This window comes from Sphaerodactylus townsendi, linkage group LG14 (genome assembly GCF_021028975.2).
Source record: "Sphaerodactylus townsendi isolate TG3544 linkage group LG14, MPM_Stown_v2.3, whole genome shotgun sequence".
In the NCBI taxonomy this organism is placed as follows: Eukaryota; Metazoa; Chordata; class Lepidosauria; order Squamata; family Sphaerodactylidae; genus Sphaerodactylus; species Sphaerodactylus townsendi.
Genome location: NC_059438.1, coordinates 21,344,490 through 21,371,954, shown reverse-complemented (window position 1 = coordinate 21,371,954; position 27,465 = coordinate 21,344,490). Strand labels below are relative to the sequence as shown.

General features: G+C 47.1%; 1 protein-coding gene across 6 annotated transcripts; it reads right to left on the bottom strand.

Annotated features, from left to right (window-relative positions):
* Positions 1–545: 545 nt before the first annotated feature.
* On the bottom strand, positions 546–18,483 carry TPPP3 (tubulin polymerization promoting protein family member 3). Of its 6 annotated transcripts, none has more exons than XM_048515987.1 (6): positions 18,364–18,462; positions 16,777–16,837; positions 10,282–10,343; positions 5,256–5,449; positions 2,971–3,124; positions 546–1,313 (listed from the first exon to the last, which is right to left on the bottom strand). In XM_048515987.1, exons 4-6 carry the CDS (start codon positions 5,441–5,443, stop codon positions 1,125–1,127), a joined length of 531 nt encoding a protein of 176 aa, XP_048371944.1. In that variant the 5' UTR covers positions 5,444–5,449; positions 10,282–10,343; positions 16,777–16,837; positions 18,364–18,462; the 3' UTR covers positions 546–1,124. The 6 variants fall into 6 exon arrangements, with proteins under 6 accessions (XP_048371944.1, XP_048371945.1, XP_048371948.1 ...); XM_048515988.1 differs by having other exon boundaries at positions 16,777–16,832; positions 18,364–18,420; XM_048515991.1 differs by lacking the exon at positions 10,282–10,343 and having other exon boundaries at positions 18,364–18,463.
* Between the last annotated feature and the right edge of the window lie 8,982 nt (positions 18,484–27,465).

Below are 27,465 nucleotides of genomic sequence, written 5' to 3'. Positions count from 1 at the left end.
TTTTTCCTATCAGTTACCATCTTCCCTGCATTTCCCAGGTGGGCTACAAGGGGAAAAGTGGGGTTGAGTTGTTTTAAAATTAGCAATTAATGCTGTAGTGCTGTAGTATAGTATTACTGCACTATAGACATTATTGTTGTTTTGTAAAACCACTGTCAAAGCTGACCAATGACAAGTTGGGGGAAATGGCGGGCATCCATCTACAGAGGAAAAATGGCACCAATGCAGATGGAACTTTGGAAGATATCCCCATCTAGTCTGCATGATAATGTCTTCGGCTGGGCTCTTCCAGAAAAAAATCATAGCTAAGCAGGTCTAGAAAAGAGCATACTGAAGAAAGAGAAGGACAATGAGAGAACATCATCACATCTATCCTCTCCCAAAAGTTCTCCAGTTGTGGATGTCAAATAGGAGTCTACCTGTTACTTGGAAGGAAGCCTGAGGCGATTTTCTTAGGGAGCAGAAATCAGTTTATACTGTTACGCAGGTAGTGTGCTTAAAGAGGAACAACTGCTTGGTAGATTCAAAAGCGAAATCAGTCAGAGTCATAGTAGTAGAACTTTATTTATATACAGTTTTTCTTATGATTCAAAGCAGTGAAAGGGTGCCAAGGTGGGAGGGCCAGGAGCCCTGGGGTGTCACAAGCACACTTGGTGAGAGGGGTTGAGCGAGGCCTGTCGGGCCCTGTCAGAAGCGTAGGAGCGTATTAGAGGACGCCATCTTATTTATCTGACAGAAACGTTCTGCGTTGCGGGTCAATTCGACAAGTGCAGTTTTCCTTTCCCCCTCCCCTTCCCCGCCAAGGGTCAGCAACGCCTCATCATTAGCACTAGCTAGCAAAGCAAGGGCTGGGGCAAGGGAATCTTTGGCAACACTCTTGAGTAGCAGCAGAGGCAATGTGGGGAAGAGCGTGACCACAGTGAGAAAGGAAGCGAGCTGAGATGTAGAGGCCCTCCTAGGAGCACGTTAGAGGCATAACACAGCAACTGCACGGGCTGCTTGGGGAACAGACACCCCTTCCAGCTGCAGTTCTAAGGCTCGGAGCGGGCCCAGCGAAGCTGAACTCCACTAAGAAGGGCATGTCGTTAGGGTCTGGGAAGAGCAGCCATGAAGGGCGGCCACTCCTATTTCTTCACTTTGGCATCATAAGTGCCTGCGTTCTTGTAGGACGACACGTAACCACTGTTGTCCACGAGGTTCTCCCGGCCACTTTTGCCTTTGCCCTTTCCGGTTTCGTCAAAGCGCTCCTTGTGAGAGCCGGTGTACTTGGACGTGTCAGTGAGCCTCTCCACGGCACCCACAGACTTGGCTTTCTGCCAACCACAAAACAAAGGGACAGTTCAGCACCTCTGCTCTATCTCTTGAAGCACCCCTCCATTTGAATGCCACTTCTACCCACCTCCTCTAACATTAGCACCAGATACGAAAAACGGCATTGGACCCAATCAGAGCAATGGTCTAGCTCAGGGGTCAGGAACCCATGGCTCCCGAGCTGCAAGCGGCTCTTCGCTGCTTCTCCTGCGGCTCCCGGCATGGCCTGCCCCTTCCCGGGCAAGCCCGGGCAGAAATTAAAGGCAGCAAGGCAAGCAGGTAAGCGAGCAAGTGGGGTGGGGGCGAGCGAGTGAGCGGGGGGAGGTGGGCAAGTGAGCGGGGGGAGGCAGGCAAGTGAGCGGGGGGTGGGCGAGTGAGCAGGCAGGTGGGTGGGGGCAAGCAAGCGGCGAGTGGGCGGGCAGGAAAGCGGGTGGGGGAGTAGGGACGAGCAGGCAGGGGGGGCGAGCGGGGGGCAAGCGAGCGAGCCAAATGGCTCTTTGAGTGAAAAAGGTTCCCAACCCCTGGTCTAGCTAGCCCTCTGATTGGCAATGGCTCCTCAAATTCTCAAGCAAAAGTCTTACCTGAGATACTTTTACTTGGAGACTTCACCTGAACATGCATGAAGCTGCATTCTGCAGCATCAGACTTTTGCCCTATCTAGGTCAATCTTGTCTATCCTGACTAGCGACGGCTCTCTATGGTCTTGAGCAGAGGTCCTTTATGTCGCCTACCAACTGATTTAGGAGATGTCAGATCAAATCTGGAACCTGCTGAATGCAAAGCAGATGTTCTACTACTCCCCCCCCTAAAATAAAAGAAAAATCTGCCTGCAAATTCTGCCTCAGGTCGTTTCCACTCTGAGATACTAGCTGAGAGAAGGGATTAAGACAGTGATGGCGAACCTTTTCGAGACCGAGTGCCCAAACTGCAACCCAAAACCCACTTATTTATCGCAAAGTGCCAACACGGCAATTTAACCTGAATACTGAGGTTTTAGTATAGAAAAAAACGGTTGGCTCAAAGGCACACGTTACTCGGGAGTAAGCTTGGTGGTAGTCAGTGGCTTTGCTTTGAAGCAACTGTGCAACGCTTCAAATGGGTGAATCATGACCCTAGGAGGGTTTACTCAGAAGCAAACCCCGTTGCCAGCAACCGAGCTTACTCTCAGGTAAAGGATCACGCTTTCGTTCTTCCCAAGAAAATCAGTAGGGTTTAACAGTGCTTAACAGGGTTACTTACACTGCTTCCCCAAAACTAGGTCTTAGGTTTAATGCTAATAATCTCCCTGAAATAATTACACTATTATCACATGACGAACTCTGTGCACGCGTGCCCACAGAGAGGGCTGAGGGCCACCTCTGGCACCCGTGCCATAGGTTCGCCACCATTGGATTAAGACATATCAAATTTTTGTGAAATGGGGTTGACCTGCAGCTGCTAGAGAATAGTAGCAGCACCTCTGTTCTAATCAAGCATCTTTTGTGTACACTTCCGAATGTGAGGAGGGGACTCAGGACACATAGTGACAGCCCTGCACATGAACTGTCCCACCTCCCATTTTTCCTTCTCTCAGATCTATTGCTCATCGTGCTTTGGGGCAGGATGAGCCCCAAATTTTTCCCCACAATGCCTTGCTTCCTTCTGGCAGCAGTTACTCACAGTGACGCCCACGTTGACTGGTTCTTTACCAGCTACTAGCTGGCAGATGGCCTCAAATGCTTCTTCCTTATTCTTATCCTTAAACTTCTTTGGGGCCAGCTCCTCCAAGGCCTTCTTAAACTCCTCCACATTTATGCACCGGGCAGTCTTCCCTCTGGAACGGAATGGGCACAAGGGATTCAGAGCCGGCTCATGGGAACATGGCCCCCTTTGGGTGCGTGATACTTACCATCACCCCTTGGCCCCCTGACCACTTTGGGGCTAAAGAAGATAAAAAAATAAAGGAGAGAAAAATGGAACATGTACAAGCAGAATAAATTCTTGAAATGTACTTAATGCTCACAAGGTGTAGAGTAGAATGGTATGTTATACCAACCCATTTATGTTTCTAATCGAATAAGTGCTGAGCAGCTATCACATCAAGGATTTCCCACATTTTTAGTCACCTCAGTAGTATGGGTTTTTCCATGTTTCCACACGACACCATGCACTGTTTGTGCCACAGATCATTAGTGGCCCTTTACTTTTTAAAAAAAAATCTGCTTTATTTTAAACCTGCAAAAAAAATGTTTCCTGGTCAGGATGCTATCAGCTTCAGCAGTTTCTTGTGACTGAAGGGGAAACGGCATAATTGCAGGCCTCTGACAAAAAGCTAGTCAGTTCTTTATCAATTACTCATTTCATTTGTTGATGACATCAAATGGTCTGTGTCTTGCATAAGAGAATTTTTAAACAAGAGAAAGGGGATGTAAATAAGTGGAGGGTTTTTTTTAAAGGTTTTAAAAGGTGTTGTAGTGCTGTGGAGATTAAAAACAAAAGAGACCTCCCCCCCACACACACACACACACAACTCAGCCTGTCTTCTGGACAGAGGGGAGGGGTTCATTCGTAAAAAAAAACCAAAAAAACAGGCACGGTGGAGTCTGCTGAGGGTCATGTGAGAACACAGACATCAAGCTGTAATGTACATCGGATGTAAAAGGAAAACCACAGCTAATAATGGAAAGAAAGTGTATTACTCTCTGCCATCTAAAATCTCTATCGTCAGGTGATTTCGTACACCATCACATTAGTAACTGGACTACCATGGAAAACCACCCAAGTGCAAAGAAGGCCAGGCCAACCTGAATTGGAGGGTGGGGGCATTTGAAAGGGGGAAAATCTGCTAGAAGTGTGCCTAACCATTTCTTTCCCTACCAATTCACCCTTGCAAATGCTCTCCCCAGCTGTTTTTCAGGGGATAGTCAATGAATGATAGAGTTTAACCCTTCCCACAACCACTGGTTCTCTCGAATAAACGCTCTCCCATAAGCAATGCCAGCATTCCATTCACCCGACGCAGGGACTACAGCCTGCAAGTCAGGGTACTGTCTTATAACATCACCTAAAGATTTAACAGACAAAGGAGAAACAGACACCATGTCAGACGATCTGGAAAGAACATGCCTATTTCTGAACATCACAGAGAGATAAGTGAAGCTGAACTGCAAAGGGCAGTGAGGGGACCATGCACAGTGAGAAGAAGAAAAATTGCAGGCAATTTGGATAGAGATTAGAATGACGAAAAGAGGGCAGCTGATATGACAGATGCAAATTTCTGAAGAGAGGAACTCCATTTGCAACCTGTGTGGTTGTTTGACCACAGGCCACTTATTGACTGGAAAAGAATACAGCAGAAGTCATCAAGAGCACGTATGAAATAATAAGGTTAAGCAAGAGTACAGAGGAAAGAATGAAAAACCATGCCAGGAGGAACACATGAAACTGCATCATATGTTGGTCTGCCAAGGTTAACATTGTCTATTGTGATGGTCAGTGGATCTCCAGAGTTTCATCACCTGATCATGCTCACTGGAGATGTTGAGGAGCAAACATGGGACCTTCTACGTGACAATTAGATGCTCTAATGCTGAGCCGTGGCCCTTCGCTTGAATCCAAGACCCTAGCTTTCTTGGCACTGGGACTCATTTGGAAGTTCAAGAAAGGCCCTCCTGATATTCCATGATGGTTATATGAGAACCTCCTGTCAATAGAGGGTGCTACTGGGCATCCAAGTGTTTGGTTTGATTTTATATTGTTTCCAGTTCTGGGGAAGTTGACTGTGTGAGACTTTTGTAAAGCTTGGCGCCAGAGTCTGTGCAGTAGACCACTTGAGAACCTTTTAAGACAGAACCTTTGATTTCCTCGAACAAGCATGTGAAACTTCCCTTCTTCCAGAAATTCAGCCCGGATACAAAACCACAGAAGTAGGCCAAAAAACAAAGGGAACAGGAGGAGACACTTACTTCACTTTGCTGAAGACAATGTCCACGTCTGTGCTGGTGACCCCTTTTCCATCTATCACTTTGCAGTCCTTACACAGCTTGGCCCAGTTCTTCCCATTCATCTCTTGCCCCGTCGCTTTGGTATCACCATAGACTGCGAACTTCCGGAAGCTCTCCTCCAGCTCTGCCATGCTTGTGCTCTCAGCCATGTTGATCTGAGGACATGTTTATAAGTGTTATGGGCAGCCACCCAGTGGTCACCTTGGATATTATGAGTGCCAGAGCGCATATGCATTCTAAGGCCCATCAACACATCATGCTTCATACTACCTATCACTCATATCGCTGAAAACAAGGTCCATGCAGTGGTCATGGTCTACAGTGGCCACAGTGCTAGCTCCTGTGGTGCTTTCCTAGCATGCAAGGGAGAAATTTCCCATTAACTGCTCCCAGGAGCATGTACGACCCAAATGGGGGACTTTTGATATGATGAGGCAAGGAGTGCCGTGCATTACGGCCACTGTACAATGCTGCTGCAGGAATACCATTTGTTACTGTCTCCTATTCCAGTTAGCCAACTCCAGTTCAACATTGGCTATTCAAATAGTTGTACATTTCAATAATCACAATCATTATCAGATAAGGTAATAACCAAATATATATATTTTTTCTAAGACCAATGTAATTATTAAAACTGAAGTGGATATTTTTGTAGAATATTGCTACAGAAAACAACCATCTCTTATTGGGGTGAAAACACTCACACATCAAAAACTTACGAAGACCAGAAGAATAAAAATACAACCATGATTAGAATTTTTTTGCTAGCACAGGACATCAATATTTGAAAACCAACCCCCCTGCACAGTGCAATGGCACAAAGAAAACCACTTTCTTTCTTTTTTAGAACATTGGGGGGCAGTGGTGGGATTAGCTACCAGTTCTACCGAACCGGTGCAAACCGGCTGAATCCCACCACTGGCTCTCCTTCTGTCTGTACTATCTCTCTGACTACAGATCTCAGAATGGAATGGTGAGCAGACAATGCAGTATTTAGTGAAGCTTTTTTTTAATTATGGAAAAACATGGGTTGAAAAATGAGATTTAAAATTAGCTGCAAGCTTCATGCTGTAAAGGTCTTAAAGACACAGCATATTTCTTGCTTTAAAAGGTACTGAGCAATTAAAATCTGGCTTCTCTTCATTCCCTCCGTTATATGAAGAAATCTCATCTTGCAACCAGTCACAAGGTGGAAAAACCAGTCATGCCAGTGGACAACTGGTCAATTGGTAACACTTGCTAAGGTATAGGAAGTATGCTGAACACTAAAATATTGTATAAAAGCAAAAAATTATGGAGGCCATTCTCCAGGGAGGGACTTGATTAGAGAATAATGCCATAGGATCCACCTTCCAAAGTGGTCACTTTCTCCAGGTGAACTGATCTCTGTCCCTTGGAGATCAGTTTTAACCCCAGGAGATCTCCAGCTACCACCTGGAGATTGGCAACCCTAGAAAACATTAGGCATGGTTTACTTCCTCTCACCCACATGTCCCTTTTGCTTCCAAAAATTAGATTCTCCGCACTTCACTTTGAACATGAATCCAGTTTCAAACAAACAAAGCTATAACTATCATGCCTAGTTTGGGTCTTGGGAGTAGAAGACAGGATGTTAAGAGTCTGTAACTTTCACAGAAGGTTCTGGAAAGATAATTCTACGAGGTGCATATCTCTTGCACTCTTCTGGGGCTGCTCCACCTGCTTGGGCATTAATTAGAACCGAGTCAGGCAACGGACAGACCTTCGCCAAGTCCCAAGATATTTCTCACACCACCAGCCAGAGCGTTCATATCTGAGGCGTCGATTTCCCTGCACGGTTGGCCCAATGGGAAACTTTTGTCCATTTCTCATGCACAGATGCCCTTAGCTGCCCCTCGCTCTGGGCCTCTGCCAGGATCCACCCATGCCCAGGGCAGACTGTTAGGGCCCAAGCCAAGCTGGGGGTTTGCCAGGCCCCGGACCTTAGTTACAGCCTGACATTAAACATAAACAGACTTGTAGGCTTGGCTGTTGGGGCGGCCACAGTTTGTGTTGCCTGGTGACGGTTGCTATGGGTGGGTCATGCTACTTGGATGCTGTTGCTGTGGGAAGGCTGGTGTGGATTAGCATGTGTACTTAACACCACACAAACATACACACACACGTGTGTGAACTTTTTTTCTCTTCTCCACTTTTGGATCGAGGGGGCTTCTGGGGGAAAACAAGAAAGAGGTATAGAGCAGCCATAAATCAGGAGACAGTGACAATTAAAAGGCTGGATGTAATGCACCCGAACAGATGCATGCGTACTTGTGCATAGGCTCATGCAGCAGCCGCACAAATTAGAAACCTCAAACAAAGGCAGTTTCACAGGGTAGACAAGTTGGGCTGCTGTCGAAGAGCTAGATTCGAGTCCCGCAGTACCTTAGAGAGCAACAAGGCTTTCAGGGAATTATATGCTTTGGAGATTCAAAGTACCTCTTTGTCAGATAAGGCATGTGAAAAAGGGAGTTTTGACTCTGGAAAGTTTATACCCCCAAAAAATCTTGTCGCCCTCTAATGCATCACTGGATATGAATCTAGTTCAAATGTAGGTAGATAAAAATTTGGACCTCCTATTCAATGCCACACTGACGTGGGCCGAGGAATGCATAGATCTTCCATAATGGATGCATGCAAGATATAAAACAGGCCATTAGCCAGATGTGAATACATATAAAGATGCAAAGATGCAGTGCTATTTGCATTTATGCAAATATACTGGGGCAGACACAAATATGGCCCCTTCCGCACATGCAGAATAATGCACTTTCAAGCCACTTTCAGTGCACTTTGAAGCTGGATTTTACTGTGCAGAATGGGAAAATCCACTTTCAAACAATTGTGAAAGTGGATTGAATGTGCATTATTCTGCATGTGTGAAAGGGCCCACATGTGAGTTGTTTGTATACTAGTTCATTTCAATGAAGAGACATTCACACATTTAAGGCTATCTGTTTCCCAAGCACCCTACACACTTGGAAACTTGCCCCTTATACCATTTGCAAAAGAGTGATCAGTGGTGATTATCTGATCAGCAAAAGGCACTCTATGCCTGATCAGAGGCATCCTCTTATTTATTTACATTTTCTAAGCCTCAATGCAGCCATTAAAAACTGGCTTAATGCACTGTACCTTCCATTAACACCACTCTGTGAACTTTGATAAACCTACTTATGAATGTACAAGAATGAACTTATCCAGAGGCACTCCAAACTTGGCTGAGATCCTTGGGTCAATGCACTTTCTGGGATTTTGGAAGGTTCAAGAGATTACTATTTTTCAGCGGGCTGTTTGTTTACCCAGGCCTTTGATGTTTAAGACACAGCAGCTGACAGGTATGATTTACTAACTACAAATTTGTTTTCTCTCCCATTTAAGCCTTACTATTGATTTACCCTTTTATTACATTGTCATAACTCACTTAGCGATTGTTGCTGTTGAAACATCAAGTTGTCACACATTTGCTAATAAATAAATAAATACATCAGTGCTATGTGTGTTCATGCAGATGGTAGTTCAGGCTGTAACATGCAGTGACCTACATGGAATAGCCATTCATAAACACAACAAAGACAGACTTTTAAGATTTTTTTAAAAATGTATTGACACTTATACATCCTTTTCTTAAACAAGGAACTCAGGACACTGTGCAGGAAGGGGAAGGGTTATCTTCAACACAACCCTACGAGGTAGGCAAAACTGGAAATCAAGTTTTTCCTAAAGCTATCAGACAAGCCTTGCTGCTGAGAAGGAATTTGAATATCAGGTTTCCACATTCAAATCTGACATTAGGCCAGTACAGGTGCAATATCACAATGTCATTTCTGGCTAAAAACCAAAAGTGACATCACTTCATTGCACAATGCTCTAGGAATTCCAGGAACTCTCTGGTTTATTAAAATTACAAATGCTCTAGGAATTCCCCCAATCTCTCTGGTTTATTAAAATTACAAATGTGCTCACAGACTCAACAAGATTGGAGATTCGCGGCTAAGATTATCAGCCCATCGCTGGCAATTCTTGGGAGCTTCCCAGGGCTGGAGCCTTGGAAACAGCAGCAGCAACATTGTGATTTCATTTCTGGGTAATAACTCAGAAGTGACATCACACCCACCTCACGATGCCCAAGGAATCCCACAAATCTCTATGATAAAGATCGCAGAGATCAGTGGAGTTCCTAGAGCATTGCAGTAGCCTGTGATGTCACTTATGGTGTTTCACCAAGAAACAAAAACAGGCAACAGTTGTGCCATTTTCCCCAGCCCCTCACTGCTTGGTGGTGAGCAGTGCAACAATGGGTGATTTCCTATAACTTGGCAGCTGGCAACCGTACTGCCATCTGGCCTATGAATTCCTCCATCTATTAGTGTTGCCTGTATGGTAGGCTTGCCATTTGCTTGTTCTTGCAAGAATAAGAAAGGGCATTCACACCCTAAAACTGATGTGTTCTGACACACCCTAAAACCGATGCATTCTGAGTGACACAGTCACTTGCAGGTTCTGCAGAAGCTTGGCTTAGAAATAACTAGAAACTATGGTTATTTTGGAAAACAACCATTAATCTCACAATCACTCAAATCCTGGATTCCTCTTGATAAATGCAGATTTCATTTCTTTCTCTCTGTCACCTGGGAGGGCATCACTGTGGAACAAACCAAGATTAAACCAGGATGAAGCCAAGATGACTGAGTTGCTACATCACATGCAAACCTTAGTTAAGACTAAATGTGCTTAATAAATCAACTCCAGATCCTGGCTTGACAAACCTCAACTGACCACAATTAATGGAGCAGCTAATGTTCAGCGTTTAAGGAAATCAGGGTTTTGAACAGTGTCTGAATGAACCAATGTGCAAGCATGTGGAAACACAGAAGTGTGCCCAGCAAGTGAGACTTTCGGGTGAGCCAGCAGACCACAGCACGAACACACACACAAACACACAGTGTATAAACTTTGAAACCCTCACCCCTCAGGACTATGGTTCCCAACACCGACTTGGCAAATATCAGAAGGCTTGTGGGGTAGTTCCTGAAAAAGGAGAGAACACAATGTCATTTCCAGGTGGTACTCTAGGATTGCCTCTACCATAGAGACTGGGGGAAATTCCTAAAGCATCACTATCTGCAGGCCATTTTTTTCTAGCTCCTTTGCTCTTCAGGTGTTGGAAATTGGGGTCAGGGAGGCTAAGACCCTGACTGGGGTGGATAAATGGGACATCTACTCAAGGACATATGCCAGGGTACCTTGACAGGTTGGCATTCCCAATATGTTAGGTTTCCCAACAAGAAAAATGTCCCCTCTCCCTATAACAGTGGCCTTATGAGAAATTATTTACTAGACAATGTGCTATTTCCATTGAAAGCTTTCCACATATTAAGCCTCTATTAAAGAGATTGGGCGTTTTTCCCCAGTCTTGTTGGTAACCACATGGCATAGGTGAACTCCAAAGTTATGGACACACAAGTCTCTTCAGTGATTTATATGGGGAAACATGGCCATATAAATGAACAAGCATGATTCCCATGAACACGTGAAGCGGGCAGGTAAAGAAAAGCAGCTCTCAGCTACAGAACACAGAGATTCTAGATTCTTCCACCATATCGCTGAACTAGGTCAGTCACTGCACATGTCTGGCTAGCTGGACCCTCTCTAGAGAACTGAGATGCAAAATTCATACTACTTGCACTAGCAACACTGAACATTTCCTTCTGTGAAGCAAGGAACAACACTTTCCATTAGAGGGAACAAGATTTCTTGTTCAGGAGAAAGGAATCATCAGATCTAATTTGCAATCCACCGCTGATGACAGCAAAGTACACAGTTTCTAGCACAAGTTAAATATATTAATGTACAACAGTATTAAAATCCAGTATTGTTCTTGGGTTCCACAGTCATGCAATTCGAGTGCAATCGTAGCTTTTCAGTTATACATAAAATGAACTATACCTCAAGAAACAGACGAAAAGAAAGAAATTTTGCTGGACACATTTCAACCTAGCCATCTTAAGTCGTTCTGATGGCTCTGTTTTTCAAAAGCCATTGCATAACTGCAAAACCGACTGATCTTCTCTCTTGTGCCTGCACAAACGCAGCCGTTTTAAAGGCCAGCTTTACGTTCTGCAGTTACAGAATGTTCTTGAAGCAGACAGATCTGCTGAAAAGGCTAAACATCTTCAACGCATTTTATTTAAATGTGGAAGCAGGTATGTATATTTCATAGGCACACCCAGTTTTATGTTCCACATTTGCATAATTATGGTTCGAAGAGGTGATGTTTCCATATAGGATGCTGATGCATATGGAATCAACCTTTCCAATTGGATTTTAATGGCACTGCAATGGCAAACTGTGCATTTTGATCTTCACAGACACTATTTCAACTGGAAAACATGGTTTTCTGGCCATTATTTTCTGGCCACATTTCTGTTTTACAAAGTGTCTCCTCTCGCCTTCTCCACAGGTTTATCCTTAACTAGCAGTACATTGTGGTTAAGGTACTGCTGGTTAAGGATAGACCTGTGGAGAAGGCGAGAGGAGACACTTTGCAAAACAGAAAGGTGGGTAGACCAGCAAACTTCAGGGCAGATATGATTTCTCCCCCTTCTGCCATACAAATGATCAGAACAAGGGAAAGATTAAAAACGGTGCTGCAAACAGGTTGGAACGTACACTGGAGCTCATTCTATATGAAAGAGATTCCTGCAAACGAGCCAACATGAAAAGGATCGAGACCTTTTTTGTGCTAGAGGCTCCTGTACCTTTAAGAATGGCTCGTGATCAACAGAAACTCTACATTTGTAATTTTCCATCTTCTCTGCTTCTGTTGGGCTTCAACTGCCCAACGGTCCTCAAAAGCAGAAGGATGGGGGAGGAAATTAAAGACACCAAGGCAAGTCCAAGCAGGTCTTCCATTGTGGTGCAAACCATGCATCTTGCACAGGTGTGGTCTCAAACGTCATTTCAGACCAAGGCAAGCTGTCCTTGTCCACACCCACACTGAAAGGATCTTAACGGTCACTCTGTTCAGCAGAGCAAGAAAGAACAGAACAAGGATCAGACTGCAAGCATCGGACCTGTTTATGGTCTTCTGATGCTGGACAGAAAAACTCAATGGGAAGCCGGGAAGTTTTTTTTAAAGTGTAAAATAACTCTAGGGGGTGTGTGGCATTCAGCCCAAGACTGGCATGGGATGGAACAGTTTAACCCCTTCTGTGTCACAAAGCATACTGGGTGACCTTGGGCAGGTAACACTCTCTCAGTCTAACTGACCTCATCGGGTTGTCATGAGGGCCAAATGGGGAGAGAGAGAGAGAGAGAGAGAGAGAGAGAGAGAGAGAGAGAGAGATCAGGGAACACCTTCTTGGAAGAAGGGCATAATAAAAATGTTGTAAGTAAATAAACAAATAGTCCCCCTGAAGCAGGTATTTGCCAGGGGAAAACATAAGTACCTGTAAGGTATCTGCATGTTCAGGGGTGCAGAAAGCAGCTCCAGGGTGGGTTTTCACAGGGAAAAGAAGAAGAGTCTAGATCAGGGGTCTGCAATCTGCAGCTCTCCAGATGTTCCTGGACTACAATTCCCATCAGCCCCTGCCACCATGGCCAATTGGCCATGCTGGCAGGGGCTGATGGGAATTGTAGTCCAGGAACATTGTAGTCCATGATCCTTGATCTGAGATTGCAAATGCCTTAGCAGACCAGGTGATCAGGAGCAACAGCCACAGAAGGCCATTGCGTTCACATCCTACATGTGAGCTCCCAAAGGCACCTGGTGGGCCACTGCGAGTAGCAGAGAGCTGGACTAGATGGACTTTGGTCTGATCCAGCTGGCTTGTTCTTATGTTCTTATGTTCTTAACATCTGGAGAGCCGCAGGTTGCAGACCCCTGGTCTAGATTTATACCCCACCTTTCTCTCCTGGAAGGAGACTCAAGGTGGCTTACAAGCTCCTTTCCCTTCCTCTCCCCACAACAGACACCTTGTGAGGTAGGTGGGGCTGAGAGAGTTCCAAAGAACTGTGACTGGCCCAACGTCACCCAGCAGGAATGCAGGAGTGCGGGCCACAATAAGGGAAAGGGTTCACCAGATAAGCCTCTGCCACTCAGGTGGAGGAGTGGGGAATCAAAGCCGGTTCTCCAGATTAGAATCCACCTGCTCTTAACCACTGCACCATTGACTCAGCTCCACCTGAACAACTGTGTCCTGTATTTAGCATTTCAGCATGGACAAATGGTCTCTTCTTATCTGGCCCAAGACCTTTTACAGCAAATATTTGGAACTGATAAAAACGGACGCCCTCACCTGAATAGCCCCAAGGCTAGCCTGATCTTGCCAGGTCTCAGAAGCTAAGCAGGGTTGGCCCTGGTATTTGGATGGGTAATCTCCATGGAATACCAGAGTTGTGACGCAGCTGTGACTAGGCAGCAGTTTCCACCACTAGCAGGGCCAAACAGGTATCAACATTTTGTGTATCCCACGCTTTGAGGTTATTAATTACTGCAGTAATACCTCTTCAACTTCCTATTGTATCAGCTTATCTCATTTCATCCTGCACGTCTTATACTTGGCCCATCTAACAATGACTGAGAGTGTCTCACAACTTCCACTGAGTGAGCTGTTTTTTCTTTGGACTGGGTTTTGTTTTGACCTGGCCTATCACTGTATAACACACACACACACACAGACACACACACACACACACCAGTTGTGCTCATAAATCAGTCTGGATGAATTTCTACCATGTTGCATCTGATGAAGAGAGTTCTAATAAAAGCTTATGCTGGAATAAATGCTGTTGGTCCTTAAGGTGCTGCTAAACTGACAGGCCATCTAGTCTACCCAGAGGGGAGTTCTGCAGCATCCTGGAGTGGAGTTCTGCGGCATCCCTTGGCCTGGGTAAAGGCTGAAATGGATCAGTCCTGGGAAGCCATCTGCCCTTTTCTACAATCCATATTATTTTGTGTTCACATTGGTATGAAACAACCTCCTGGATGCCGAGGCAAGGATAACATACAGGCTGCTATCTAGCAAAGAGTTAAGTGCCATTTAAGCCTACTGATTTCGGCAGCACTTAAGCTTGCTTTCAGCTGGGCTGGACTGTAGCCGAAGTGTGGAAGCAAATCCGCTGTTGCTTGCTTTTGAAGAGCTGATCATCTGTTCCCTTTGAAGACTTCTGGGTAGTTTGCAGAATCCAGGCCTTCCAAGTCAATTGGGGCCATTCGGAGCTTTAGGGTGGGAAGCGTGTCATCCGATGTTACAAGATTATTTGGGGATGCCATCAAGTCACATCTGACTTATGGCAACCCTATAGGGTTTTCAAGGCAAGAGAGATTTAAGTGGGCATGTTGGGGGACTGAACATGGGACCTTTTGCATGCAAGGCAGAGGCACTACCACTGAGCCACAGCCAGAGACAAACACTTTGGGCAAGCAACATGTAATGTAACCCTGCAAGCTGACCCTGCTGAGGATTTTAAAAGAGCAGTTTGTTATTGGCACAGAAATAGTAGAGGAGGAAGGGATATAGGGCAAGTGGTCATTGCTAGGGCTACTGTGGGTTTTCTGGGCTGTGTGCTGTGAACTGGTAGTTTTTGCTCCTAACATTTCGCCCACATCCATGGTTGGCATCTTCAGAGGCATGTCACGGCAAGTTGTGTTTGGGAAAGAAACAGATTAGGAGCAAAAACTACCAGACCACAACCACACAGTCCAGAAAACTCACAACAGCCAGTTGATTCCAGTTACGAAAAACTTTGACAGGTTATTGCACCAGCTGCAGCCTCTCCTCAAAAAGCAAGGATTGGCAAAAATCCTTGCTCTCCTCAAAAGGCAAGAAAGGCAAAAATCCTTGCTGTCATCACATGAAGGTTAGACTACTGTAATGGTGTTGTACTTGGGACTGCCCTTATAGACCCTTTAAAAACAACAATGGACACAAAATGCTAAACTCCTGACTTGAATCAGTTATAATTTCACCACTCCCAAAATAACAGCAAGGTGCTTTAGATTTCAATTCAAAGCCTTCAGTTGTTATCTTTAAGCCTTATACAAATTCAGATTGAATTATTACCCTACACAGCTTGTGAACTGCATTGTTACCATTCAAGTCCTAAATGGCTTGGATCAGAGTACACACATTCACTCTTGTATACTTGCCCAAAAGTTGAGACAGTCTTCAGAGGTCCTGTTCCGTTTTCCTCCTATGTTATACAAAGTAGGGTCTTCTCTGCTGTGGCCCCTCAGTTTCAGCATGCTGTTCGCTATTCATATGGCACTGAGGCGGATTCCACGTGGGCCAAATACAGCAGTGTGAAAACGGTTAAAATGGTTTAAAATGGTGTAAAAGGGGTTACACTGTTTTCACACCATTTTCACACCGCTATTTTTGGTCCAGGCGGATCCACCACTGACTCACTGAGTTTTCAGCACCAAGTGAAAGCATATCTGTTCTCCCAGAATCCGGCCTGATTTCATCCTTTTGCTGATTTCGCTTCCCCTCTTTCTTTCTGAAGACACTAGCTGGATGTTTGGGGGCCGGTTCAACTGACCTGCCTGTTCTTAGGTTGATGACATCAGGTTTCTTAATGCCTTTCTGTGGTTTTCTTTCTACTGCTCAGAAAAAGCTGCTTCTAAAGACTTTTTAGATTTTTATTTTTTATTGTGTTTTTTTCAGGATGCTGTTTGAAAACCTCTTGAGTGAAGGACAAAGCTGAGGTTTTCCAAATATACCCACTCTCAACTTTGAGGTCCTGGTGGGCTTGTGAAGGTCTGCAATAATTTTACTTATTCATGTGCCACTTCCCTCTCCAATAGAGACCCCCCAAGCATCTTACAATACCATTCAACCACAGAACTTTGTGAAAGAAACTGGTCCAAGATCATCCAGCAAGCTTCCAGAGCAAAATTAGAATTTCAACCGGGATCTCCAAGATTTTGGTCCAGCACTCTAAGCGTTGGACACTTGGATAGCTCTAGAATAAGGTCCTACAATCCCGTTTGCCCAGAGTTCTCCATTCTCTTCCTTCAGCTAAACCAGGGGTAGGGAACCTGCGGCTCTCCAGATGTTCAGGAACTACAATTCCCATCAGCCCCTTTCAGCATGGCCAATTGGCCCATTCAAAGCCAATTGGCCATGCTGAAAGGGGCTGATGGAAATTGTAGTTCCTGAACATCTGGAGAGCCGCAGGTTCCCTACCCCTGAGCTAAACTGTAAGAGGATGTCCCTAGACAAGGTCAGCAAGACTGCGAGGAGACCCTCTAGCTGCCCTTCCTTCTACCATCATGACAATCTGAAGCAAGAAATCTCCCTGGATCTCTATTTCACTCTTTATGCATGTACCTGTAACAACAGGTGAGTGCATAGTGGTTACAGTGTCAAATTAGGATCTGGAGACCCAGGTTTAGGTCTCCGCTCTGCCATAGAAGCTCTGTGAGAGACAGGAACCATTCATTCTCAGCAGAACCTACCTCGCACGGTTGTTGTAGTGAAGATAAAATTGAGGAGGGCAGAATGAGGTTGTCAGCTGCTCTGGAGAGAAAAGCAGGATATAAATATCTAAATCAATGAGACAGATTTTTTAAAATGGAAGACAGCCAGTTTTAAATAAAATTGGGTGTTAGTGCTGGGTAGATGTAAGAGGCAAAAAATGGATGCAATTTGCTCATTCCTTATCCACAGGCGTATGAACAAGGATCTGAGGTTTACATATCTCTTCTCCCTGCCCCCCATATGCTCTGGGTCCAGGATAATCCCAATCATCAATTCCCACCATTAGGAGGCAGGTCCCCAACAAGATGCCCATTCCAGTAGACATCTGCCCAATTTCTGACGGACCACCTCATCCACGGGCTTATTTATCCCTATCCCACTTTCGTCCCCATTCAAAACAACAGACAACATTATTTCCCCCTCCTCCATTTTTTCCTCGCAAGAACCCTGAGGGTAGGTTGAGCTGAGAGCGAGTGGCTAACTCAAGATCTCCCAGCAACAGGGCAGCAGAGTGAGGATTCAAACCTGGTTCTCCCAGATCTAACCACTGTACGAGACTATTATTAGGGTTCTTGGAAAGACTGCTGGATTGGACAGAGCAGGGTGGCATCCTGTCAAACATGCAGGCGTACTCTGCACAGATTTATTATGCCTCACCCAAACTAGCCCAGTCTCATCCGACCTGGATCTTGGAAGCGAAGCAGGGTGGGCCCCGGTCAGTACTTGGATGGGGGACCAGCAGGGAATTCCAGGATGTGCATGCAGAAGAAAGCAATGGCTACACCACCTCTGTTAGCCTCTTGCCTTCAAAACCCTACAGTTCACCTAACAACAGCTGTGACTTGAAGACACTTTACACACACATTCATTCAGACAGCCGGCTTGGTAAATTGCAAAGTGCATGGGTGGGCTCTAGTAAACAAGGAGTAGATCAGCTCCTATTGTAGGCAATGTAGCCATTCGGTTCAGCTCCGGCCATGGACACGGTCACACGGCACACACAAAGCGCATCCTGTGAAGCATGCACAGAAAGCCCTTTTCTTCGCATCTTCTAAACAAGCCATTAAAAATTGCACATGCAAAAAGAAAAAAATCTCGCCTGCTTTCAATGTGATTTAGCACTCTTCCCAGAGAGACATAAACAGCAGCAGAGAAATGCCTGAAGGCGTTTTTAGAGTCCAGGCGGGCGTGAATCTGTCAGGGCGTCTCCTCTGGGGCTGACCCTCCCCTCATCCCCGGAATGCACCCCCAAAGACCACTGAGGGCGCCCCTTTCCCAATAGCAGGGCGATTCTAACCCATATGCATAACCATGCGCGGTCGTTATTCCGGATCAGTGAATCCGGAGCAAACATCGTGCACTTGACACGACAGCGCTCCCTCCTCTTGCCGCTTGGCCGCGGCGCATCCGACCATCTCCTTCCCAACGTGCAGGGAGCGCCTCGGCAGGTTGCAAGCCGCGGCTTCTGCGGAAAGGCCTGCAAACCCCCAATGCACGCCCCTGCGCCAAGCCAGGGCGCCCGCGACCCCCGGCCAGCCGGGCTCCCCTCCCTCCGCGCCGCTTACCCTGCTCGCTGCCTCCGCGCCGCGCCGTGCAAAAACCCGCGAGCTGCAGAAGCGTTGCGCGGCGGCCGGGGCGAGGCGGGGCTGTTGATCCCGTCTCCATGGAGACCGCAGTGACACAGCGGGTGGGGGGAGGAAGGGAGGAGGGAAATGGGAAGGGGGGGTCAGAGCAGGAGAGCCAAGGCGCCGCCCCCTCCCATGGCCTGGGCGCCAGCGCCGCCATCACTGCCACCCCCGTGCAAAAAAAATAAAAATGAAAGCAGCCCTGCAGGCTTTGAGCCAGATGGACCATTAGTGCAGCGATGCCCGGGCCTGGCTGAATGGCTGGCATCACCCCGAGAGGACGGCTGGAGGAGGGCCTGAAGCCCCTCCCCCGGCGGTCCCACTGCCCCCGCTTTTCTGGAAGACCCCTTTGCAGGGCCAGCTGGGCACTATTCCTTCTCCCCCTCTGGGCGCATGAGGATGACACCTATGCTCCCTCCAAAGGGTTAAAAAGAAGCACGGGTCTGCTGGTGATAGCTGTGCATTTGTCAAGCATCTTTGAGTCACGCTGACCCTTCTGTAAAAACAGGCAGATTCGGACCAGGGAACTTGGCGCATGATTAAAATAAACCGTTTTATTATTTTAGTACATTAAAAAAAACCTTTTAATTCCCTGCCTTGTCAACACAAACCCTCCCCACCACCACCACCACCTTTGCAGGCTTTTAGAGGACTTGGACCTAAACTGTGCAGGGAAAGGGGGTCTCCAGCTCAATTTGGGCCTTGTTTAGTTTAGAAAGCGGACAAGATTAAACATGAGCATGTTAACAGTTAAAGGCACCTCATGCTGAAACTGGGCAGCTGATCTGTCAAAGTACCTTTTATCTATTCTTCCCAACAGTAGTTTTCCAAGGTCCCTGGTGGAGATTTTTCCCCTCACCTTCTGCCTCAACCTTTTAGCTGGAGATGCTGGCAATTGAACCTGGGACCTTCTGTACTTTGTCTCCACCTAAGGCTGTCCTTGGTCCTGCAGAGGGCACCTGGGCAAAGATAGCTCCTTGCTTGCCCCCAATAAACATCATTTCTATGTCTTCCTTCTCCTATTTCTCCCTGCAGGAACCAAGGCTGCCTCTCCCTAACCCCCATCCGTTCCTTTACCAGACCCTGAAGCTAGTTTTGACATAAAGATGTAAAGCCTGATAGAGATGCCTGCTCAAAGAATAAACAAGGCAGATTTCAAAATTACACATCTATTTTTGTGGATTAGCATCCTGCAACTAAGCCTGCAAGGGTCCACTCTCACAGACTTATGGTTTGCAGCATCTGATCTGGAAATGGTTTTGGTACAGGGTTGGGATTGTCCTGTTACCTTGTGGCAGTCAGTTACTCAGCCTAGAGAAATGTATGACAATAAATTTGGTGGCTCTTTTTTTTCTTTGCCTACAAGTTGAGCTGAGTTAGGGTGAACCATAGGGTTTTTAAGGCTAGAGATATTCAGAGGCGGTTTGCCAATACCTGCCTCTGCGTAACGACCCTGGACTTCCTTGGTGATCCCCCATCAATGTACTAACAACAGCTGGCCTTGCTTAGCTTCCCAGATCAGATGACACTGGGCTACGTAAGTCAGGGCTTTGTGGTCTTGCTCCCCGCTAAATCCAAATCCAGACCCAGAAAGGAGGGTGAAGTCAAGCAAAGCCTTCAGAACCACCTTGCTGCTGACCCGTATTTGCTTTCAACTATGGCCCATATTTGCTTTCCTTTCAAGGAAGAGCACGGTCTGGCTGGGCTCATGTGTTTTGTTCCCACGCTTTTCATTCAGCTGGAATTCAGAGGTCTGTAACCCCCCCCCCACCCCAGCTCATGAGGTTAATCTGAACTTTGAGGGTAGAAGCCCTTGGCTAGGGAGGAAAAACCCTTTCGCTGCCCCACAGGCTGCTCCTCCTCATACTGTCAGGTCGGCACCCATTTTAGTCTGTAGTGTCAGAACTTCAACAATGGGAGTTTTGACTCTCATAAGCTTATTCCCTAGAAATGTTTGTTGGTCTCTAAGGTGTGACGGGATTCGAATTATGTGTTCCTGCATGGCAGGGGGTTGGACTTGATGGCCCTTGGGGTCTCTTTCAACTCTACGATTCTATTCATGTCGTTCTGCTCTGCATCACGTTGGCTTTGCTTCTTCCACTGCCGGTAAAAACTGTGCCACCCCAAACGGCACCCCAGCTTCCTGCCAGGCCTCGAAAGAAGCTGTTATGGGAGCACAGGAGGTCACTGATGACATGTACCATTAGGAATCCGGAGGATCATACTGGAGACCGAAAGAATGGCGGGCTGGGAATGTCTGTTTGGCCTCCACCTAAGTCATCTCCATGGTGTCAGGCAACAGACGAGATCAAAGCATTTATCCCTGGTGCTGCTTTCTCATCCACCCTGTTTGGAGGGGCGGGGGGGAGAGCAGGCATTAGGCCGGGGGTGGGAAAAGAAGCGGGGAGGAAGGTCAATGGACGGCCCGACCCGTCACTGCCTTCCACATGCTGTATTGTTTCCCTCGGAATGAAGAGGATGCCAAGAACAGAACAAACAGGCTGCACAACAGAGGAAGGAGAGCAATGTTTTCAGCTGTAGTGAAAGCAAAACCGTCTCCACGGCAGCCAGGCCCTGTGCAGCTAGCAACAGGGGCAGGACCGAGCCAAGCCTCCCCTAGCCCGGCACCAGCAGCATCGTCCCTCGGGCTCAGAGGTAGCACCGGCAAGCCTCACCCGGAAGGGAGGCGGGCCCAGGGCAGACCTGGAGCAAGAAGCTCCCTCGGTATCCCCTCGCTTCCCAGCGTGGCTCTCCGACCCTCAGATGAACTCGCCTGTGCTGATCAGCCCTGCATGCTGGAAGTTTGACAAGGCGACAGATATCCTGGGAGAGGGAAACTGGCTTGAGAGGCAGTGTGGTACAGTGGTTAGAGGGTAAGACTGGACTCTGGGAGACCCAGGTTCAAATCCCCCTCAGTCATGGAAGCCCATAGGTTGACCTCGAGGCAGTTCCTCTCACAGCCCTAGCCTACCTCACAGGGTTATTGTAAAGATAAACTGGACGAAAAGTGGGACATAAATGAATAAATAAACCGGATCTCAATGACCTGAGCTGCAAACAGGCCTAGAACTGCATGTATTTCACTTTGCGTTGCTTTTTAACAATTTCAAACTGTTTTGAAATTTGTAGCTAAGAAGGGCGGGGGGACATGCATGCCCCAAAACTGCTCAAACCAAGTTTACTTTCCAAGCCCAGAATTAGCCATTGCCTATGTTTCCAAATGTATCGATAAAACCACGAGTACTTGCTTTTGAATACAAAAGTCCAAGGGATGTCCAGTCCTTCCATTCTGCCCTCTGCACGTGTGCATGAAGTACTGTGGCTCAGTGGGGAAGAGCTACTTTTTGGCACCCAGAAAGTCCCAAGTTCAATTCCCAACCTCTCCAGTTAACAGGACCAGGCAGTATGTGATGAGAAAGACCTCTGCCAGAAACCCTGGAGAGCTACTGCCAGTCAGAATAGGTGTCAAACTTGCGGCCCTCCAGATGTTATGGACTACAGTTCCCAGCATCCCCTGCTAGCATCATAACATCTGGAGGACCACGAGTTTGACACCTATGGTTCAAACAATACCAGCTGTAATTGACCAACGATCTGATTCCGAATAAGGTAGCTTCATGTGTGTTTGTGACAAATCTGCAAAGAGGCCCAAACATCTTAGTGATGGTCATAGTCAGTGGTGGGATTCAGCCGGTTCGCATCACTTCAGCAGAACCGGTTGTTAAAATGGTGCTTGTAAACAAACAGTTGTTAAATTATTTGAATCCCACCACCAGAACCGGTTGTTCAATTTTTCTCCCTGAACAGCATTAAGGGAGCATGTTATGGTTGCTTTTCTCTACCTGCCTGTTAAAGGTGATTGCTTACACATATACGTTTGCCACCTGACTGCAATGGTTCCATAATCAAGAGGCCCACAATACCAATCCTGCCACCCTCCCAGTGATAGACAAAGGCCCCGTATTCCCCATTTGGCATTTATCCAGTTTTTCTCTGACCTTCCCACCATTCTTCTTCCACTTTATCCTCAAAACAACCCTGCAAGGTAGGTTAAGCAGAGAGGGAAGAGTGACTGGCAATAGCCATCTAGGAGCCCCTTGGCTGAGCTGAGGTTTGAACTCGAGTTTCTCTCCCCAGTTGGGCAGCAAAGCCGAGCCCCCTTTCAAGGAGAAAGCTTCTATATCTGTCCTTGGCTGACATACAGCCTTTAAGGCAGAGCTTGCCGGTTTTCACTGCCCTGCCAACCACTCCGCTAATTGGATTTCCCATCAGTGTCTTGGGCTTGGAGCCAGCCTCCGCCACTTTGATCGATATATCAATCAGCAAAGTGAGCTGGAGGCAGCCGGATATCGTTCTCTGCTCGAGAAGAAAATGCCGATGATCTAATAATGTGCAAGCACGCATGTGCACATCCATGTTCTGTTCTCAGTAATGAGACAGGGTCCACTCCAATCACACACACCCAGACACTTAAACACGAATCTCTCCCAAGCTAGGATGTGGCCTAGTGGCTAGTATGGGAGATCAGAACTGAGCCTGTCTGTTCAGTCCACAGTGTGGACTGATTAAAACTGGGACACCAGGAGTTTGTTTCTCCATTTGGGAAACAAGCTGCCGTCGTCATTGCGATGGTGTCATTTCCCCACTAACCTCTGAAGCCCGTCTGCCTAACTGTAGCCATGCAAGGACTGTTTTTAGTTATTCCGTGGCGAGACAACACCCGGCACATGCTCAGAAACACTTTAGCATCTTAAAATGGGTTCAGCAAAAATGCTGGAAGATCTCAGTCCGCTGCACAAAGCATAACAACCTTGTACTGATCAGAGACAAGTGTTGATTAGTGCACAGCCCACTGCAGGATATGGGGATCTTGTAGCATACCTGATGTAATAATACCTGTTGCTACAAAATATACAGTGCTGTCTAGTGGGAGCTTAAGCAGTTTACATGCACCTGGTCACCACAGCAATGCTACATACTACAAGATACATGATTCAGGAAGGTGCTTTTCTGAAAAAAACAGGACAGTTTCCTATGCTATAGTGTATGGCATGGCAATATATCTAATTGTCAATGTAGCCCCATCTGTGGATACTTAAATCTGCAGATTGGAGCCATGGGGAGACAGGACAGATCTTTCTACAGACAGCACCAGATTTGCAGGCAACTGGAATCTACAAAAATACATAAAATGGTTTTTAAAAACCCAATTGAAGAGAGGAGCAGCTATAGCTTTAAGAAGCAGATGCCATCAGTGGTTGTTGCTAGGCAACCACAACAGTATTCAAGCCTTTGTATCTGTCCGGAAAAGACAGAGGAAGAAGAGAGTACCCTTTCCAAGGCTATTTTAGCCGTTGAGAGAGGACTCATTGTGGTCAGACTTGGCAGCAACCACTGGCCTACTTACTACCACGTAACTTCCACGACTCACCCAGACCCAGCTGCTTCCTACTATTCAACAGCAGCCACCCACAAATTTCAGTATTAAATACTGATTGGAATTAAAAACTGGAATCTGGGAAACCTAGGTTTGAATTCCCACTCTGCCACGGAAGCTGATTGGGTGACCCTGGGCCAGCCACACACTCAGCCTAACCCACTGGTGGCAAACCTATGGCACGGGTGCCAGATGTGGCACTCAGAGCCCTCTCTGTGGGCACGCGCTCACAGAGTTCGTCATGTGGGGAGGAAATCGCCACACACATCTTCACACACACACACATCTAGGCTGGCCTGGGCCACTGAACTTGATGTACGTGCACCTTAGCGAGCAGGGAGGACTCGGCTGGCGTGCCTGGTGCCTGTGCTCCAGGTGGCTGCTGCCCCGGGGGGAGGCAGAGGTGCCGAGCGGTGCATGTGGGACTTGCTGGAGGCTACAGCAAGCTCACCCCTGCTCGACGGGGTTATTCAGGTTAAATTGCCGCATTGGCACTTTGCGATAAATAAGTAGGTTTTGGGTTGCAATTTGGGCACTCAGTCTCGAAAAGGTTCGCCATCACTGGCCTAACCGATCTCAAAGAGTTGTTGTGAGGATAAAACGGAGGACAGACATTGATGTAAGCAACTTTGTGACCCCGTCAGTGAGAAAGATCGGGTATTAATGAATTAATAAATACAGATGAAAATAGGGTACAGATAAAAGGTTGGCTTGTGTGTGGGAAGGAGGAAAAAAGGAAGCAGGGAACGAGGAGGATATGAGGATTTCCAGGGAGAAGGAAAGAAGTTGGGTGGGGAAGTGAATAAAAGGGAAAAGGAGGTGCTCCTGCAAGTCGTTGTGGTTTCCCAGAGCATCACTGACCTGGCCCAGCGGCTAGCAGCACACAACTGGAATACAGTTTTCATGGGCAGATGGTGCCAGGGAGGGGAGAAAGCCGATAAAGGTAAGTGAACTAGTGGGTGGGAAAGACAAATGAAATGTAAACTTCTAGGAAGGGGCCACCACACAGTTGCCTTGTGGAACACCTGCTTTGCATGCAGAGGGGTCCCCACTTGAATTCCCGGCATCTCCAGTTAAAAGGATCTCAAGTATCAAGTGCTGGGAAAGACCTTTATCTTCCAGAGTGCTGCCACCAGTTAGAGGAGGCAACACTTGAGCTAGGCGATCCGGCGGTCCTATTTGGCGTAAGACAGCTCCTGATATGATCCCCCTTCAGTGCTGGCAAGCCACATTCTGGAGTCAGCAGCCCGACCCAGGAAATACATTTTATTGCGGAAATTCTCGATGGAAATTCCCTATGAAACCTGAGCCACTATTAAACGAAGCTGGACTAAGAGATCAGACCAGCACTGCAGGCAATACAATCGCATGGCATCGTCTTCATAAAACATTCTGCCACTCAAACATTCGGACAGAGGAATATTTGGTATGCCACACAAATTTATTGTCTGGCCAGACTTGGCCTGAGCTCAGGAACTGTAGGAGATGCATATCACTTTGTGACCCAGAGGAGTCACCTTTCAGGCAAATTTCTCCATTAAAAATTCTCATAGAGCTTCTACTTTGTCCTTGAGCACTTGCAAGTGGCCATGTGTCAGACAACTGGTTCACACACACGTCCCTCGCTCAGAAACAGCCAAACGTGATGAACATGCCTCCAAGCCAGGTTCCATTCATTCATTTGCCAATTCCTTGTAGAAATCTGTTACACACACACACAGAGTACCTACAAGTATGCAAATGAGTGGTGTGGCTCTGAAAAAACCTATGGATCAACTGCGGTGTACCGCCCAGGGGGACACATGGAGTGAAATGTCACCAAGCTGCAGCCATTTAGTCACTGGGGGACGGAAAACTGCCCCCCACACCACTCCTGTGATAGTGACTTTGAGATGACCTGGTGCAAAAAAAGTTTTTTGGTCGTGGTGGGGGAGGGTGGCCGCCCATACGGGGGCAGGGGCGGGAGAAAACTCAGATTTTGTACCGGGCAACATTTCCCCTAGATACGCCTCTGATCAACTGGTCCCTCACAGCCAGTGAGGAACTACCAGGAATAGCTGCCAGTCTGGGAGTTTCTGCCATACCCACATTGGACAAAGTGGACCGTGAGGGAAAAGAAGCCCTCGCAGGGCACAGATGAGATGAGGGACACCACAGGAGTCTCTGAAGAAATGAGCTGATGCAAGCTGTGCAGCAGGCATCCCACAGGCCCCGGGGGCAGCTGCAGGATTCCTGTTGGCAGCTGCGCGCAGCAGGGGGAAGGAAACGAGACGCTCAGCTGGGCTGGCAGAGAGCAACTGTAGACTCTGATCAAGGAACGGACACGCAGCAGGGGGGCTGCAAGCTGAGGAGGGCCTGGCGACACGGACCTTGACTTCCTTGGCACCCCTCCTGTTAACAGGATTCAAGCCAGTTTCATTTACCTCAATGCCAGGTGGAAACTCCTGTCCCTTAGGGAGTCTCCTAAGGCAGAGGAGCTTGTTTCCTCTTTGTTCTGCAGAAGTCAGCCTGCCCTTGGTTTTCCCTTAAAGCAGGGGCATCCAACTCTGGCCCTCCAGGCGTTCGTGGACTACAATTCCCATCAGCCATTGCCAGCTTAATGCTGGCAGGGGCTGATGGGAATTGTAGTCCACAAACATCTGGAGGGCCAGGGCTGGATAGATGCCCCTGCCCTAAGGCAATATGGGCACTACCACTTCCCACAGGATGCAATAAGAAACAGCGCTCAGCCCTCCAAACGGAATGGCAGAAATTTGGGGTAGAACAGAGAATCACGACATCCAGGGAGGTTGATAGTAAGCCCCCTCAACTGTGGACTTGCCATGGAAACGCCCTAAAGAATCTGCGTTCCAGAAAAAGATACCGTGAACTAGCCACACCCTATGCAAGACAACTGGACAAGAGATGGTGTTTTATTCCAGTCCCAAAAGGGACCGCTTGCCTCCATCTGCAGTCTTTTACAGCTGCTGACACTACACACAAATAAAAACACAAGGGGTTTGCAGCAGTCGAGTTCAGGAATGACACTGAAGTCAGCCAGGCCCCCAGCAGATAGTAAGGTCTCTCTGCCTTGCAGCTATTTAGACTCTGCCCTCTAGAGGCTATTCAAAGAGTTGCGGGAAACAACGTTTTATATCTATTTATTTATTTATTTATTCGACTTGATATACCGCCCCATCTCCAGAGGCCTCTGCATCTTGGACAGCCGCTGGACCCTACATCAGTGATGGCGAACCTTTTTGAGACCGAGTGCCCAAACTGCAACCCAAAACCCACTTATTTATTGCAAAGTGCCAACACAGCACTTTAACCTGAATACTGAGGTTTTAGTTTAGAAAAAATGGTTGGCTCTGAGGCGTGCGTTACTCGGGAATAAGCTTGGTGGTAGTTGTTGGCTTTGCTTTGAAGCAACCATGCAACTCTTCAAACAGGTGAATCACGACCCTAGGAGGGTTTACTCAGAAGCAAGCCCCATTGCCAGCAACCGAGCTTACTCCCAGGTAAAGGATTGCGCTTTAGTTCTTCGCATGAAAATCAGTGGGGTTTAACAGCGCTTAACAGGGTTACCTACACTGCTTCCCCAAAACTAGGTCTTAGGTTTAATG